Source organism: Pleurodeles waltl, chromosome 1_1 (genome assembly GCF_031143425.1).
Source record: "Pleurodeles waltl isolate 20211129_DDA chromosome 1_1, aPleWal1.hap1.20221129, whole genome shotgun sequence".
Lineage (NCBI taxonomy): Eukaryota > Metazoa > Chordata > Amphibia > Caudata > Salamandridae > Pleurodeles > Pleurodeles waltl.
This window is the reverse complement of record NC_090436.1, coordinates 948,652,128-948,670,413: the sequence shown is the minus strand read 5'-3', so window position 1 is coordinate 948,670,413 and position 18,286 is coordinate 948,652,128. Positions and strand designations below refer to the sequence as shown.

General features: G+C 41.5%; 1 protein-coding gene across 1 annotated transcript in view; it reads left to right on the top strand.

Annotated features, from left to right (window-relative positions):
* LOC138304205 (alcohol dehydrogenase 1-like) overlaps positions 1–18,286 on the top strand; it is a 470,989-nt gene that overhangs the window by 277,806 nt on the left and 174,897 nt on the right. Inside the window, exon 7 of the mRNA XM_069244108.1 lies at positions 7,440–7,575. Coding sequence (XP_069100209.1) covers positions 7,440–7,575 — 136 coding nt within the window. The remainder of the gene's footprint in view (positions 1–7,439; positions 7,576–18,286) is intronic.

Below are 18,286 nucleotides of genomic sequence, written 5' to 3'. Positions count from 1 at the left end.
ACCTTTACATGAGCAGAACTCATGCCACATCAAATTGCTAACACTGTTGAATTAGAGACTCATTCAGAGTATAAAAATTGCCCAGTCTTTTCTGTATAGATGTATCTGATGTGAAAGGTTATGAAATCAATGTGTTAATTCACTTCTATTGCTTTGCAGGGATTGTTTTGATCATTCTGATGTTTTTTTTTGTGTTTGTTTGAAACAAGAGATATGTGAAACAAAAATTCATTGGTCAAAGGGCGGAATGTACTGCCATTTGATAAATTTTGTTTTGACCAATGACTTTGTGTTTCACCACTGCGCATATTAGTTGCTCAATGTTCACCAGTAGCACATGGTATGTTTTGTTCAGTTTAGCCGCCTATGGGCTTTGACATTGCATTAGTCATTACATTCTGTATTCTGCCTATTGGCTTTGACATGGCATTAGCCATTACTTTCTGTATTCAGTTGAGCCGCCTATGGGCTTTGACATTGCATTAGTCATTACATTCTGTATTCTGCCTATTGGCTTTGACATGGCATTAGCCATTACTTTCTGTATTCAGTTGAGCCGCCTATGGGCTTTGACATCGCATTAGCCATTACATTCTGTATTCTGCCTTTTGGCTTTGACATGCTGTATCCAGTCTAGCCGCCTATTGGCTTTGACATTGCATGCCTATTGACTTTGACATGATGTATTCAGTTTAGCTGCCTATTGACTTTGACATGCTATTAGATATTCTGCCTATTGGCTTTGACATGATATCATATATTACATTTTGTATTCAGCTCCGCTGCCTATTGGCTTTGACATGATATCATATATTACACTTTGTATTCAGCTCCGCTGCCTATTGACTTTGACATGATATTATATATTGCATTTTGTATTCAGCTTAACTGCCTATTGGCTTTGACATGATATTAGACATTGCATTTTGTATTCAGCTCCGCTGCCTATTGGCTTTGACATGATATCAAATATTGCATTTTGTATTCAGCTCAGCTGCCTATGGGCTTTGACATGATATAAGACATTGCATTTTGTATTCAGCTTAGATGCCTATTGGCTTTGACATGACACTAGACATTGCATTTGATATTTAGGTTAGCTGCCTATTGCCTTTAACATGACATTGCATTTGATACTTAGGTTAGCTGCCTATTGCCTTTAACGTGGAGTTAGATCTTGCAGTTGAGAATCCAAGCTGTATTTTTCCAAGCTGTGTTTTTGCACAAGAGAACCAAGATGTTTTTCTCACAGTAGACTAGACATGATAAGAGAGAGTACATGGGTGTTGTTTTTTCTTCGCTTGAGCTTGGGAACAGGAGTAGTCTTGGAGACCTGGCCAGTCTCCAAAAGGCTTGCTCAGTTTCCCAGGTCTGAGAGGAGGGGGCACACCTTTGTAACGAATGTAACATGCTGCAGAGGGTCAGATTCGAATCTGCCGGACCTCGTGCTGGAGCTTGGCGCAGGCTGCCAGCAATCCCGTGTGGGTAGATGAATCTCTCTTTCTCGCGGCTGACAGGGGTCATCAGCTTGCAGACCTTAGAAAGATGAAGCTGTAGATAGTTCCCACACGGTGAAGTATTTGTTTTGCTTTGCATTCAATATCTTATAAATATAACCTGCTGTGTATATTGCAAACTGATATATTTTGTTTGATTAACGCGGACTTGAAAGCTACTAATTCGTCATACATAAAATATTGTGGTTGGGGAAGAATTAACAACAATAAAAGTTTTCTTTGACCTCACAAGTGCATCTCTGTTGTGTTATGTTAGTGCTTAGAAACTAAATAAGAGGAAAGCACTACACTGGGTAGAAGTACTTGACCTCAAACACCACCAAAAGAGTACACTTCTGGACCTGAGTACATTCTGCGAGTAAGAAGGACTGCTATGCTGCTAAAGGGACAGTCACTTTGCTGGAACTCTGTTGGAATTTGCTGGACTTCCGCTTTGCCTTGCCTGCCCTGCTGCCTTCTGCCCTCCTTGCCTGGGAGTGAGAAGGACTGGACCTGCTTCTCAGCATCCCCGGAAACAAAGTGATTCCAAGGGCTTGCTGGCTTGCCTCCTATTCTGAAGTCTCAGTGACATCAAAGACCTCACTCAACTCTGCTACAGCTTCTGGACTCTGCCAGCTGTGAATCCTACCCTGCCAAGTGGTGCCATTCTGGTGCTGGGCCCTTGGAAGTGTGTTCTACAGCTGTTTTGTACAGAAATCCACACATTGTTGCCACTGCGCCAATCTGAACCACCCCATATCTCCTCGACGCATCGCAGCTGCCACTTAGGAAAAGAACAACGCAGTGACAATTGCGCAGCTCATAATCAATGCATCACCCTTGGCCTCACATTTCATATTCCCATCACCGGCTGTGCAGCTCAATGACAACACATTTCTTTCATGGCAAAACTTTCACACCGCACCTCCAGGACATCACATCAGCGTCAGGTTGGCGATGACTATATATAAATAGAGAGCTATAGATATAGATATATAAGAGAGAACTCTCTGTATTCACAACTTACATTCACAAGCGTGCTGGTGTCTCAGTCTGTGCTGCGGTGCCCGTGACAATATTTGATTAATAAAATGATGAGAAACCAGGGCACTGCTCGCAGGTCAAAAATGGGTTTATTGAAATGCAAACAACACATTTCAGCTATGTAGCCTTTCTCAAGTTGCTGAGTCAAATTCCTCATACATTTTTTTAGTGGAAACCAAAGCCAATCCAAGCTCTGACATTATTGATGTGCCATTGGGAACATGAGTATAACTCTAAAAGTCACACAAGACAAAACTATGCATGTTGCAGCATAATACGCATACTTCAAGCTAATTTCCAAATGACGAACATAATGGAGAAAAAAGTGCATTCATGGTCCCTCGTAAAATCATGATTTTATTATGTGAGAATGAATAGGACAAAATAATAAGAACAATTACATGTATATACAAAATACTAGACATAAGGCCAAACCTATGTAGTCAAGTTTGGGACAACTTCAAAGTACATGTCACCTACGTGTACCCATTCATTAAACACTGTATGAACCCTCATTGTATAAACACTGCATTGTATTGACATTGTGGCATGATGGCCATGATAACATACCAGAATACACCCAAGAGGCACAGGTACGTGGGTTCTCAGTGGACATTCCAATGCTGGAAACCTGTTTCATCATTATGTTCAAAGAATATGTACCTTTATGGCAAACAATCAAGCCCAAGTGGGCTTGCAACACATGTATCTACACACAATGGTAAATATTACGAGCCTCTGCACACCTCACAACGTAAATTTGTGTCTCTTCTTAAAAGATTGGATTTAGAGAATATATCACAATGAAAAACATAAAACTCCTATGAGGCTTATTATTCATGGCAATGAACATAATAAATGAAACAAATTGTTCAATAACAAAATATGGAGGGGTATCTTAAATAACAATAAACTAAGGTCCCAGACAGATATCATACTCACAACCTAACTGGATCGCCCATCAGATTAATATAGGAATAATCCCATGTCCTATTAGCAACATTATTATGTCCATGATTCATTTACAGGTCAAAACTAAAATAAAATCAAGAAATATGGGACGATCTAAATGTGTACTGCCAGTTCCTAGCCAATATATAACCCTGTAGCTGTTGTTCTCAGTTTCCTCCTCTGAAATGTGTTTCCACTCTGTCAATGCCCAAAAATGTAAGAGAATCTGGATTACTCTGATGCTTCAATTTGAAGTGCTTTGCAACGGGGTAGTTCACATCACAATCTTTAACGGCACGCTGATGTTAAAGTTTTTTTTTTCTTTTTAGCAAAAGTTGTGCTCCCTGTGTACCATCGCCCGCAAGTGTGTTCTAGAACATAGACACAAAAATGTGATCTACATGTGATGAATTTAGAGATTTTACGTTCATACGCGTTGGCATGTCGGTATCTGACCCTGTTGGTACAGTGTGCATAGGCCTTGCATTTGCCACACTTGTAAAACCTCCCAGAGCTGCTCAACCATCCTGTTCTGGGAGAACGTTCAAAGTGGCTATGTGTCTCTAAGTGACCTGGTTCTTCTATATGGTGTGCTGCCATGTGCTCCTGGAATACGTTGTAATATTGGGTAATACCAGAGAATTTCCCAGTGCTTGTTAAGTATCTTCCTAACTTCCAGTGATCTATAGTTGTAGTCGGGTATGAAGGAAACATGGGAGGAACCTCTAGCATCCTTCCTTTGTTTGCTGCAAAGAAGGTCCCCTCTCAGTATTTATCATCATCAATGATATCCCTCTCCAACCATCCATGTAACAAATTCCAAAAATTAACATATGACTTTCTGTATTCGGAAGAATTAATTTTTACAAAGCATTTGTTTCATTCAGTTGTCCGTATGCCTCTCTTGTATACTGTTCAACAAAATAACAATATTCCCCCTTTATCAGAGGGTTTGATAATAATTTATTTGTCTCCTGCTAAGGATTTTTTTCCGGCCTGTGTTTTTGTTAAATTGTATTTCCCAGAATATTTTTTGACCCTCAATTTTTTTAATTCCATAAACATAGACATAGTTCATGAAAGGAATCAATGGCATCTGTGGTGTATTTGGATCAGTACAGCTCTTGGGACTGGGCTTGAAGCCACTGACCAATGTTGCATCGGTACTGAAACTCATCTCCAGGATATATATATATATATATATATATATATATATATATATATATATATATATATATACTGTATATACATACACATATATATGTGTGTGTGAGTGTGTGTGTGTGTGTATATATTTTCAAGAAGTTCTGGAGGAGGTTGGATATTGGATGTAGAGTGAGTGGGGCAATGCCAAGAACGTAAGTAAGATAGTTTGAGAGGTGATTGGCATCCTGGATGCCAGCCTATAGTGCATATAGTTGAGACAAAGAGGTCAGAATGGTTGTGATGATAAACTGTCCGTATATTCTGCCATATTCTGATTCTCTGTGTCTTATATACGCCCAGAGTTGAGATGTGGAAAGTATATACTGCTGTAGCTGCTTTGCTGTTTTGGTCACTATTGGGTAATTGGAAAATGAATTAAAACGCTTTTAATCTTGTTTTACTGTCAAAGTTCACCTGAAAGTGTCCTATAATGTGCACATTAGAAATAACAAAAATGGTTAGTAGAATCAATCTTACTCATTGTTGACTACTTTGAACTGCATTTTAGTCCATCGTTGTGCACTGTGTCACTACAGTCAGGGGGCAGTGATATACAAATTAGGCTTGGTCAGTCAAGCTAAACTCCTGGCCCTTCTGAAGAAGAATACAAGACTTTGTTAAGTTTGTTAAGTCTCATCAGTGCTGCTTGAACCCAATAGCACAGTGAGAATTGAGGCCCACTTCCTAACATACCCGTGACACTTAGGAGAAAGCAAAAAAGTGTTGGGTTACAATCCATTCCATGTTTTTTTAGGTAATTTTGCCGCTGTAGACAGAGGGCAATCATCATATGCTGATTTTTTATTCCCTCATTGCTGCTCAATATCTAAGAGTGCTAAATGACTGTAGCTAAAGAAAGCCTCAGCAGCGAAGCAGAGGTGCAAAAGCAATGGGTGGAGGGTGGCCTCCCTTCTCTCTAGAGGCAGTAAAGCAGAACAACGGGGAAAGGAATGTGAGAAGGTGGAGAGGAACAAGACAGGAGTGGGTAAAACAGGAAACAGGTGGAAAAGTTATCATTCAAGCAATCCATCCCTTGTTTTTTGCTCTTTTCAATGCAACGCCCCAAGTGTGACAGTTTGGCCCGAGTGTGTGTCCTTTGCCCTTCTACCATTGGACTCAAGCTGCACCCTACTTAAGAGGCCCGAGTAGGCTGAAACTAGTCTAGGGTTGCTTGTGTATGTTTATAGGGGGCTGGCCTGGCAGTTAAGGCTTGACTGTTCTTACTGGAGCAGGGCTAAGGCTAATTTCCATTTGCCTGATTCCTGTCTGAGGTGGCATGGTGAGTGAAACACGATGGCCTGGATTGTGGCCCAGAATTACCTGTAGCTGACATTAACTCAAGCAATCGCCACCCCAGGAAGCTAATTTTGAAAGGGGGCCAGAGAAAAAGACAGAGGTGGATAGGAGTGGAATGGAAGAGGAACATTATCTAAAAAAGACAAAAAATGGATGAGCGCACCACAAGGTAACAACCTAGCATGTCAAGAAAAGTCATTTTTCAGGTTGAACCCATCAGAAAACATTGCTAGGGAAGGCTCTTAGCAGCGTAGCATAGAACCTATACACAGATACGTAGCTATTTTTAAAGCAGTTGCTTTCAAATCTACAGCTCTCATGTTCATTTCCGGCAGCCTGGCCATGATGAAATGTTGTTATTCTACAGAGATAAAAAGTTACGGTTTGAATGCTTGCATTTATCTCAGCTACTGGTAATTACTTTGGTTGCATTCCAACTTATCCACTATGTCCCTTTAAACAGTGACCAGCCACATTCAAATCAGGCTTGGTCCTACTCCAATAAGAACAGTCCAGTTCGAACTGCCACACAATGTGCCAGCAAGAAAGGAAATCAAGCAACCCAGACCAGTTTTTGGCCTTTTTGAACCTCTTCATTGAGGTGCAACTTGACTCATTAGGACAGTGAGCACAGAATCCATGTCTTGGTTTGTACCATGCTGGGCACATACTCTTTATGTCGCCTTCACCTTAAATAGTTGTAGAAGAACAATTTTTTCAAAGTTTTCTAAATTATTTTCACAATGTCAGGCAGCAATCTAGGGCAGTGGTTCCCAACCTGTAGGCTGTGGACCTTTGGGGGTCTGTCGAGCCTCCTCAGGGGGTCTGCGACTGCTTAGAAAATTAAGTAGCCTTAAGAGATTGGGTCCCCAGCTTTCAGTGATAACTAAGTGAGGGTGTCCCCGGATTCCAATAATAATTCACTGGGGTGCACCAGGTACCAGAAAATATAAAGTGGTGTCCACAGAAGTCAAAACGTTGGGAACCACTGATCTAGGGAGTGATTTGGGCATTCCCAGGGATGGCGTAGTAACATTTGCTGTACGTCTTGCGCTTTGATGCTATCCCGGATGAATATCTACTAGGGATCTCTGTCTTCCTCACTAATATTACTTACATTTTGGCTAATTATATATCACAATTTACTTTCATCGAATAAGCTGCATGGCCCTTTGCACTCTTATCCATTATTATTTTGATCTTTTAAAGTAAGGAGAACATTTGATTCTGTCTACGAGGGGCATTTTTTCAAAATGCTCATGTTCCATTTACCTTGCACTCAAGGCTTATAAGCATACTTATTATTGCCTATCCAACTGATTGGACTTCAATTTATTGATTTTTGAAGAACCAACGGCTAAATCAGGCCTTAAGGCGATTGAACCTGTCCAGCATGTAACATGTATTTTTATCCTTGTGACGGTCTGCCTCTTTGTTTTCCTTCAGGTCAGTGCTGTGAAGTCTTCACACTATGCATTTGGAACCACTGTTATTGTTGGGGTAGCACCAACCGGTGCTCAAATCTCCCTTGATCCTATGCTGATGCTCACAGGGCGCACTGTGAAAGGAGCAATATTTGGAGGTAAAGGTTGACATCAGGTTGATATGAATTCATGTTGTAACAGCAGTAAGACGGTTTTCAACCGTAGGTACTGCATTACATACTGTCAAATGCGGGATACAAAGGAGCAACGGACACCTGGGTAAAGCCCTAGCAATCTCCGGCAGCACTACACTTTATTGAATGTCAGAACAGGCATGTGTATTTTACTCGATAGAATGTCCTTTATGAGTGGATGTAGTATAGAACCTATGAAAAAGTGCAAATGGGGTATGATGAGTAGAAATATGGGTTTTAATTAACATGAGGAGCTGCAGGAGCAAGCCACCTGTAGCACTGCCAGCTCATTGCGGACTCCTCCAGTATCTTTCACCTACAGCAACCTCCATTGAATATTGTAATACTTAGCCTACAGTTATCATTGATCTCCACAGACTCGACAAGGCAGTAAAGAGCATAACACATACCTCATAAGCAATAATGAAGTTTCAAAATCGCTGAACAAACAGGGCTGTGGCGGGGTCCTTGGTGAGGGAGAGGTTCAGCTGGGTGTCGTTGGCGTAAGAGATGATGTTGAGGTTGTGAGATCGGGCGATTTTGGCGAGCGGTGCCATGTAGATGTTGAAAAGTGTCGGGCTGAAGGAGGAGCCCTGTGGTACGCCGCAGATGGTCTTGGTGGCTTCAGATAGGAATGGTGGGACGTGGACTCTGTGTTTGTCGGTGAGGAAGGAGGTGATCCAGTCCAGGGTCTTGTTGCGAATCCCTGCGTCGTGGAGGCGTGTGCGCAGGGTATGGTGTCAGACGGTGTCAAAGGCGGCCGAGAGGACCAGGAGGATGAGGGCTGCTGTTTCACCTTTGTCTAGGAGGGTCCGGATGTCGTCGGTTGCAGCGATTAGGGCGGTCTCGGTGCTGTGATTGCTGCGAAAGCTGGATTGAGACGGGTCCATAGTGTTGTTTTCCTCCAGGTGGTGGGACAATTGCCTGTTGCCGATCTTCTCGAGTACCTTTGCCGGGAACGGAAGCAGGGAGATGGGCCAGTAGTTTTTGAGGTCCTTGGGGTCCGCCTGGGGTTTCTTGAGTAAGGCCTTGATCTCGGCGTGCTTCCAGCTTTCCGGGAAGGTGGCGGTCTTGAAGGAGCTATTGATGATCAAATGGAGTTGGGGGGCAATGATGGAGCTTGCTCTGTTGTAGATGTAATGCGGGCAGGGGTCAGATGGAGAGCGGGAATGAATGGTGTTCATTACTTTGATGGTGTCGGCGTCATTGACGTGTGTCCAGGAGAGCAGGAGGTTGGTGTGGTTGGGGGGCGATGAGCCGGAGGTGTTGGTGGACGCTGGTGAGGTCATGTTGTTGAAGCTGTCATGGATGTCGGTGATCTTGCGGTGAAAGAAGGTGGCGAGGGAGTCGTAGAGGTCTTGCGAAGGTGGGATGTCGTTGGTGCTGAAGCTGGGGTTGGAGAGTTCCTTTACGATGTTGAAGAGCTCTTTGCTGTTGTGCGTATTGTTATTGATACGTTCCTTAAAGGAGGATCTCTTGGTGGCTCTGATGAGCTGGTGGTGCTTGCGGATGGCATTCTTGAGGGCTGTGTGGGTGGCTGAAGACTTTTCCTGGTGCCGCTTCCTCTCGAGTTTGCGGCAGACCTGTTTGGAGGTCCGTAGGTCGGTGGTGAACGAGGTGGCCTTACTGATGGTGCAGGATAGGCTGCTTCTCCTACTATATGAACCTAGTATAGACCCCTACATCGAAAAGCAAGGGTTAGCATGAAAGTTTATAAAAAAAATTAAAAAAAAGTCACTGGTAACAAAGATGCCTATTCAATTTGCTTTTGCCCTCTATGAAGGGAATATATGCGCAGATCACCCTACAGGCACATTAGAGGATAAACAGCCTCAGCAAATTCTTGTTCTGACAAAATATATTTCATTTGAGAGTTTTATAACCAGCCTTAAAGCAGCCTAATAAAGTTGTTTTACACAATCAGAGCAGGAGGAACAGATAGTGATGGGATCCAGGCAGGAGCAAGGCGGAAACTCGTATTGTATTTTCATTATGTTTATTGTTTTACTCATAGACAAAAGGGGACTGCATTTTTTTCAAGACCTCAGAAGTAAGTGGGTGAGTGACTTTGCCCTTCCAGACAAAGCAGGCTGTGGAAACATGTGGATAGCCTCCGGAGACTTGGCCGTCTGTGCCAGAGTGTGATTAACTCAACCTCACTACGACATAATGTAATACACTCTTGCACAACTCTGAAAAATGGATTGTACATCTTCACCTGAAATCAGTAGATGTCACCATGAAATAGGCACTATCACATAATCCAACTATACTGACAAAACAACACACATCTGTTAACTCAGGTTTGGGATGACTCTGAGACATAACCACAAAGCTGATTCTTTTGTGAATACTGGAATTGCTTGGTGGGCGTAGAGGGGAGAGGACTTAGTAGACATGAGGTGTCTACCAGATAAGAGAGATAAATAAAAACATTTGAGATTTGACAAACCCCTACCCACAGTAGAATGGTTAAGAAGAATGTACAGGTGATCAGGCATTAAGGAACCTATATAAAATGCTTGTGGCTCCCCCATAATCACAGAAAGATCTGGAGTCCATAGTGACAACACTTTTAGCTGACTGGAAGCAGACAGGTGGCATGAACTGGAAATGTTGTATATGTACTATTAATATATGATGTGTCTACCTATATGTTGTCATGGAAAAACCCACTTAAATGTGACACAGCTTATAATCAGTAAAAAAGTTTACAAAAAAGAGAATACACAAGCAAAATATCAAAGTTTCAACAAGATATAACAAGTCATCTATAAGTGGCCAGACACTAGGTTATATTACTACCCAACCATCCTTTCCTTTTCACTCATTGTCAACTTAGGCATCTCCTATGAGCTATTCAGATTTTCAGATGTTCTGTTTGTCAATGCCAAGGTAAACACTGTCATTTCTCTCTTTGCAAGCTCAAACACCCTCTCCCTCATTCCACCTGTTTTATTTATTTCATGTAACTCATTTCAGCAGAACTTTCTCATAGTCCAGTATTCTTAAATTAATACCATTCACGCTGAACAGTTCCGATTTAAGGAATGTACTAAGGCACATGCTGTTAGGCTCTACCCTCAACTTTGGAATAAGGTTTTCAAAAGCTTAGAATCCTAAGCTCTTTGGGTCCTGCCTCCTTATGTCAAGGCAAAAAAGACTGGCAATCGATCGTCTTTGCAAACCCATAGCCTCCAAGTCATACTTGAACTTGACAATGGGTAAAACAGTGCCCAGTAACAAGGACCAATGGGATACAGGGGAAAGAAACAGAAGAAGGGCAACATTTGTAATGCCATGACATTTTGAGGAGTCAATTAATCTATATTTCTTCTCTCATTTCAATCCTTTCTTTTCCCGAGTGAGTAACGCCATCTGATGCCCTTACACATGAGCTTGGGGTAAAAACCTGTTATCATGAATTGAGGGGGGTCATAAATCTGCACTGGGATTTTGTCACAAGGATCTATGAGAGAGACAAGCCTCATTTGTGGAGGGAGCAATGTGTAACTAGCATGGGGCAATCTGAGAGTAGTGTCCGTGAAGTCATTCACTGTGTTGAGCATCAAATCATTTGTTTGGAATATTTACCAAGTGGTGAAACTGCCACAATTTCAATTTCCTCCCTTATCACATGTGAAGATCCCTTTCCTGGGTTTTTAACATGTACTTTCCTTCTCTGATAAATGTGACCTATTCCTTTCAGTTGGCTTTATATATGCATGCTGTTAATACACAACTGCCTTCGAACTCCAAATTTTGGCAGCCAATGCACAATGTCATACCGTGTTTTGGGGCCCATGAGGAAAGTAAGGGGTGCTAGGCGTCAGCTGTGGGAACTGGGGTTGTTGATATCCCACAATCTTTCTTATCTCTTTGCACAACTGGACCAAGTACACCTCTTTAGCACTTGAATACCAATAGTAGTGATGGCAGCAGTCATAGGATTCTTGGGGAGGTAGTGTGGAGATGCATAAGCTCTGAACTCAACAGTCAGCTAGCAGGGCAATAACTAATTGTGCAACCCTGTGACTTTACTTTAATTGCTTTTAATACACACATAATACTTAATATTTGCAGGAATAAACTACAGAGTGCAATTACTTTACTGGCACTTCACTGCTGCATGTGTGCCCTGGCCACACTTTTCTCTTCTTCTGATTATCTCTTGTTTGTATAAGTAATATGGCTGAATGTATACAAATGCAAATGTATAGGACTGGCGGGTATTGTTTTGTAGTCTGAGTTTGTGTTCCCATGCTTCGGCCTCTCCTTATCATTTCTTCAGGAGTCCTCTCTATTCCCCATTGGATCAAGTGCAGATTACCTCTTTGAATAGTTTGTGCACCCAGTCCCATTGCTACAGTTTTCACTATGGTAGCATTATTTTAGTCGTCCTGAGTCAGCTGGCACGGACCCATAGTGTGCATCCTTCTTCCTCCCTCTTCTGGGAGGAGACTCACCAGCTGGAGGTTCTTTCAATAGTTGGACAGAGGTTTCAGGATGGAACAGCAGAGGCTACCACCCAGAGTCCTCGAAAGTGTGTGGGGCTCTGGTAATGATGCAGGCCTCTGACTGTTGACTATCCTCCTTAGAGACTTGAGTGAGATATGGGGTGAGAAACGGTATATGTTTGTGGGGGTCAGGGGTCATAATGACATGGTTCACGTTTTGGGTCACTAAGCTGCTTCCTAATTTCTACAAAGGAAAGTTCTCCTTGGATCTAGCTTTGGGGAAGAAATCTACAGAAGAGACACTTTTTAAACCCACTGCTCCAAGACATAAAAAGAGCCAGAAATAACTGATTTGCTGGAGGAAGTGATCTAATGAAAGAAGAAAGATTGCTTTTGCAATTAATTAACATGATTTATGCTGATCTCAAATAAAAAACAACTAGTATTGAGGCATCCTGGAAGGTTGTTGAGAACAGAATCGAAGGCCTGAATGCTTGAGTGGTCCAGTTGAGATAGGATATTACTAAATCACCCAAGACGATTGCCATGGCAGGTAGCAACAAATAAGAATGTAAAAATACATGAAAATGGTTGACTGTCTTTGAAAATGTAATAATATGAGGCAACCTAATGATGAATATGCCAAGGTATTGACAGACATTTGCTTTGGCTTTGTAGTAAAAGAAGCAACAATAATGCTAAGGACACAACATACTAGTACATTTCTTTCTAACCTTTAGTCACCTGCTGAAGTTATGCATTGCCTTCTTTCATAATCACAACCAGTTGTTTGTTTAATGCCAACTGTTGAAGAATGTTCTCAATTAATGTGCTCAATTAAACTCTGAAATACTACATCTGGAAAAGGAATGCATTGTAAATCTTCCTTGTAAAGATAAAGTGGAAAATTATGGAGTAAACATACCTATAAGCAAACGTTTAGTTAACAAATTACCAAGGATTGAAAAGCAGTTTACATTCAAAGGTGGTGGAGAAAGATTTACAGCTTTGTACAAACTGTTGTGTTATTTTACATCAAAATGTATACTAACAAATGGATCCATGGAATTTGTAGTGGACTTTGTGACGGATGGAAAAATTGAAAACATTCAATTTATTCTGGTCAAATTTCACCACATTAAAGACCAAAAACAAATCTCCCAGTGTGCAGCAATATTTTTACTTGTGAAAGATTGATATATTTGCACAGCACAGCTTCCTCCTTATTTGGCCTACACAGTAACCATACACAAATCAAAAGCATTAAGCTTAGATTATGCACTAATCAACTTTGATTCAACAGTATTTAACAAGGAAATGTCATATGTTGCTCTGTCTCACGAAAGAAAAATAACAGGACTGTATATTACAGATTTGGTGAGACAAGAATTAATGCAGACAGTGGATAGGCCACAGAATACAATTGTGTGCGAACCAGAAACTCTCCTCATCTTGGTCACTATTCCATTTTGTTAAAACCTAACATGTCTTTTAAAATAAATAAAAATTGAAACAAACTACAATTGCAAAGAAGAAATGAAACAACCTAAGAAACACAGAAAACAAAACACACACAAATGAAAAAAACATCAGTTTTAAAATCAAAATGGCATACATTGCTACAGCAATATAATTGTTAATCTTCCTTTGGACCTACTTGTTGTGAAATAAATAATACACCAGCATGTACATCAACATTTACTCAACACCCTAATAATCCTTCATCAAAAAATTCTGACAGACAACTACATATGTGGTATTAGAGATATAGTAGATATAGGTAGAGGTACTATTCAGTTTTATATCAATGAACAACCAGATGCTCAAGAATTCTGTATGGCAGTTATAGAAATAAAAGCTACTGAAACTCATGCAAGTTCTCACCTCATTGGTCTAAGCTACACTTGGGAACATGAATGTTTCCATTGCCTACATTCAAGCGCCACTGTTACACAATTGGAAAGATTTGTATGTGCACCAATACCTGATTGCAAATTAATTTCATTTAAGCATTAAATATTTAAAGCTGTGCAAAAAAGCTTATGTCCAAACTGTAAATCAGAACTTAGCTCAACTGCTAATTTAACAACGGTAACCAAAACTCTAATTTTGATGATTCAAAGATATACTTTCAATAACGAAAAAATAAATATATATATTTCTAACTTTACTGTTTCTTTAATTTCATATAATAATACTGCCAAGCTTTTTTCTCATGGAGAAACTGCAGCACTGGAGCATTACAGAATCTACTTGAAGAACAACATAGATTGGACAGAATATGATGATACCACTCTTTCATTTAAGCACAGATTGTTTAAAAATTGACAAGACAGTTACCTTCCTAGTTTACATCAAAAGTGAATCAGTAGGTATATCATTAGGTGGCCTAGCATGATTGATGACATTTCCAAAAATCTACTGTAAGTATTGCTCTCTTCTATACCAGAATTATATTTCCATTACTGTGTATGATACTGGCTTTCGCACACACTGGCAAATGCGACAAGATTTGCCGCCACTACGGAGCGCATGCAAGATTTGTTGGCCGCTTGTGAATCTTCTGGTCGCCGTGGAGCCTTCCAGCGTCATTTTCGTGAACTAGTGAGTGCAAGTGGCTGTTTCTCAGGCAGATTCTCCACCCAAGAAGCAGCTAATTCTACTTGAAAAGACATTTTCGCATGAATATTCTACTCCAATGGATCGTTCAGGTTGTTTTTTAGTGCAAAAAGTATTTTTTTAATTTTACTTTTTTTCAACAGGCAGGAAGTGCCCCAAATGCTTCCTTTTCGTGTACAGCAGGCTCCTCCCAATGCTTTGTCTATCTCCTGGGCACTTTTCATTTGGATTTCAAGGTGGAAATATTACTCTCTGTCTGCAATTTCTGCTGCATATAAACCAGAGGATTTTAAGTACTTTGTATTTCTGATATCAAAAGTAAGCTGAAAAATGTTTTATAAGGGTGTTGTTTGTTTGTTTGAGTGCACGACCCAGGTTTTATTTGTACTTTTATTTGATTTTTTAATTTGATTGTGGTTGTCGTGGGTGGCCTGGAGTTTCAGTACAGACCTAGTTATTATTTTGTGTTTACATTTTTAGTTTGTGTAAGGGAAAAAGGTTGCACAGTTCTGCACATTTCTCCATTTTTGTTAAATTTGCACTATTAATCTATTTTACTAAGTGGCTTAGTCTGCCCGTGGGCAATCTAGCCAGTATTAGCCATGAGTAAATGAAAGAACTGTTTCTGTGGTATATGTTGTTTTAAAATGTCATTTAAGATAGTGATGGCTTTGGATTGAATTAAAAATGTGTTTTTTTAATTTCACTTTTTTGTGTGCAAAAAGTGTATTTTGGTGAGTTGCTATTTGGTGCTATGGGAGGATGTGTGTTATAAAAAATGTATAGCTAACTTACTTTCCCTTTTTGGCATTGCTGAATTAATGGTTGTGTTTTTTTCATTGTTAACATGCCTGGCCAGTGTGTGTGTGTGTATGTGCGTGTGTGGGTGCGTGTGTGTGTGCGTGTGTGTGGTGCGTGTGTGTGTGTCTTTGCCATAGGCCACCATTTGTCTTTTGTTCTCCATGCCATATAGCTGGGGACCATTTTATGTAGTCAGTATCCATAGACCTGCATGTGCTCTTTTTTATCCATGCCTCCTTACTTGTTGTTTGACCGAGTGGCCGGTGGCCTTTTTTTGTAGCCAGCCAGTGTGCTTTTTCCATAGGCCTGCTTTTGTTCTTTGTTGTCCATGCCTCCTTCCTTGCTTTTGTTGTTGTTTGACCATGTGCACAGTGGCCATTTTGTCTAGGCGCACAAAGAAACACCACCCACAGAGTACTGGCAGACAGAAGGCCGGCACAAAATGACGTGACCTCAACACATGAGTCCTCCAATCTCTTCTGTTTATGAAGCTTAGTGCCACTGCCCAATGACAGAGCTTGAGAATGGCCCCAAAGAAAGATGCTGCCACGAAAATGGCCAGGAAGGAGTAGAAAAAGCAGATTTCCACCACTGGTGTGCTTCTCCAAACCATTTTCTGGAAATTTGTGCCTGCAGCAACATCCTCAGGCCAACAAGCTTGAAGCAGTACTTCCCCAATAATGGCACCAACCCAATCTAAGACCAAAGCCATGTCTCTCAGTGAAGAAGCCACTGCAACCATGGCAATGATCAGTGAGTCTGAATTGGAGATGTCTCAGCCGCAAACTAGTACCCAATCATAGCAGGAAACTGAGCAAAGTGGAAAACAGGAGCTGCAGCCAGTAATAGCAGATCTTCCTGAAGTAGGAGTGGAACAGGAGTTTGAGCTTCCTGCTGGGCAAGATGTACCTCTTCTTGAACAATTGGCTTCCAGATCCACAGCAACAAAGAAGAAGGGTACTCCACCACCTTCTCCAAGCCCCCTTCTGATGATCTGGATGTGGATTGGACCCCAGCTGAGTCGGAGATCCGCCATGAGAGACAAGGGAAAAAGAACGTTTCTGAAAGCCTTACAATTATGGAAAGGGATGAGGAGGACGAGACAGTCATTGTCTTGGAAGCTGACTCAGAAGACACCTACATTACCCCTCCTATTTGTCATGCCCTGAGGGATGTTGCAATGGTACCATCACTAACTCCAGCTTCCATATGTGTAAGGCTCCCCTCTGACACCTGCACCCACTAATACCTCTGTCAAAGTATGTACTGCAGAAAGGCAGCAGCGTTGACACACTTACCTACCTCCAGTTCCTTTGATATTAGCAGCGGCTTCAGTGGCCCACTGAAAAAGTTCTCCTCCCAGGTTTGGGACTTCTATACAATTAGCAAGCAGGAGGACAACATTGCAATATGCCCCATTTGCCACGCAAGTGTTTATTTAGGTAAACCTGTTTCACACTATGGCACTGGAGGCCAAACAGTTGGTTGATATTGGATTAATCAATGCACACAACAACAGGGCAGCTTTATACACGTACAATATATATTCATACACAAACGAAGAGCATCACCTGTGTTGGACTGCCCCATCATGAACTCTCCGCCAACCCCATCATGTAGGTACGTGGTCAAGCAGGCTCTGAGGCCCAGGCCGGAAGGTTAATGACTGACAGGTCATAGGTGTGGTAACACTCAGCCGACAGCCAGACACACAAGCTTAGATCAGTTCACACAGATTGGCAGCAAAACTACAATGGTTCCTGGAGACTGGCCTCAATAAAGCACAAATGGCCAGAGGGACACATGCATTCCCAAAATGCCATAAAGTTAGATGCCACATGTAGTTCGGCACACTTAGCCAACCAGGACACAGCACGCACAGCACAGACACTGACCACAAGCCCCTCAGACCGGACACCTGGACACGTACTTGCTTGCCCACATAAAGTCTATGCTAAGGGTAGGCCCACCTGCATTTCCTATTTGGAAATTGCATCTACAACTCCTTATCAACTGTTTGCATATTTCACCAGGGAAAGGATGTTGAATAGGTTTATTGCTCCCATACAAATGTATAAATGTGCTTCTTTTCAATGTACTATGAGAGACAGTCCTCACCCCGTGCTGTAACTGCTCTCCCGGCATAATGTTTTATTAAACAAACCTTTTCCTGTTTTGCAAGATGCCTCTTGTTTCTTAAGATAAATCCTCATTCAAGCAACATTTCCATATGAAAAAAAATCACACATTGGTGGGAAGTTCACTTTGAAATAATTGATGCAGTTGGTGGTGGTGATGAGAGAGGGGAATCAGCTTCGATCATGGTGGGAGGTGAAGGTGATGAGGAAGAAGAGGGTGACAGCTTTACGCAAAGCAGCCCTGTCCCCAGCAGGGCGCCAGTATCACCCACCTCAGCAACCTTGAAATGACACTAGAGTTAAATGGAGATACCACAGAATACAGTGACTGCCCCAAGATAGACAATGAGTATACCACCACTTAGTTCTCTCCAGACATCACCTGCATCAGCAGCACCAGAAAAAATTAAAATCCAGGCTACTATCAGGGCATGTTTAGGCATGAGAGGCCGATGAACGCAACCACCCAAAGGCCCATTTGTATAATGAGAAGCTTGCTAAAATGTTAACACTGAACCTCCTGCCTTTACCTTTTGTGGAAGGAGTAGGAGTTTTAGAATTTGTGGTGGCCATCTGCCCAAAATGGAAGGTTCCCAATTGGACCTGTTTTGCTAGGGAAACATCCTTTTTTCCGACTTTTTTTTCCCGAAAGTCGTGGTA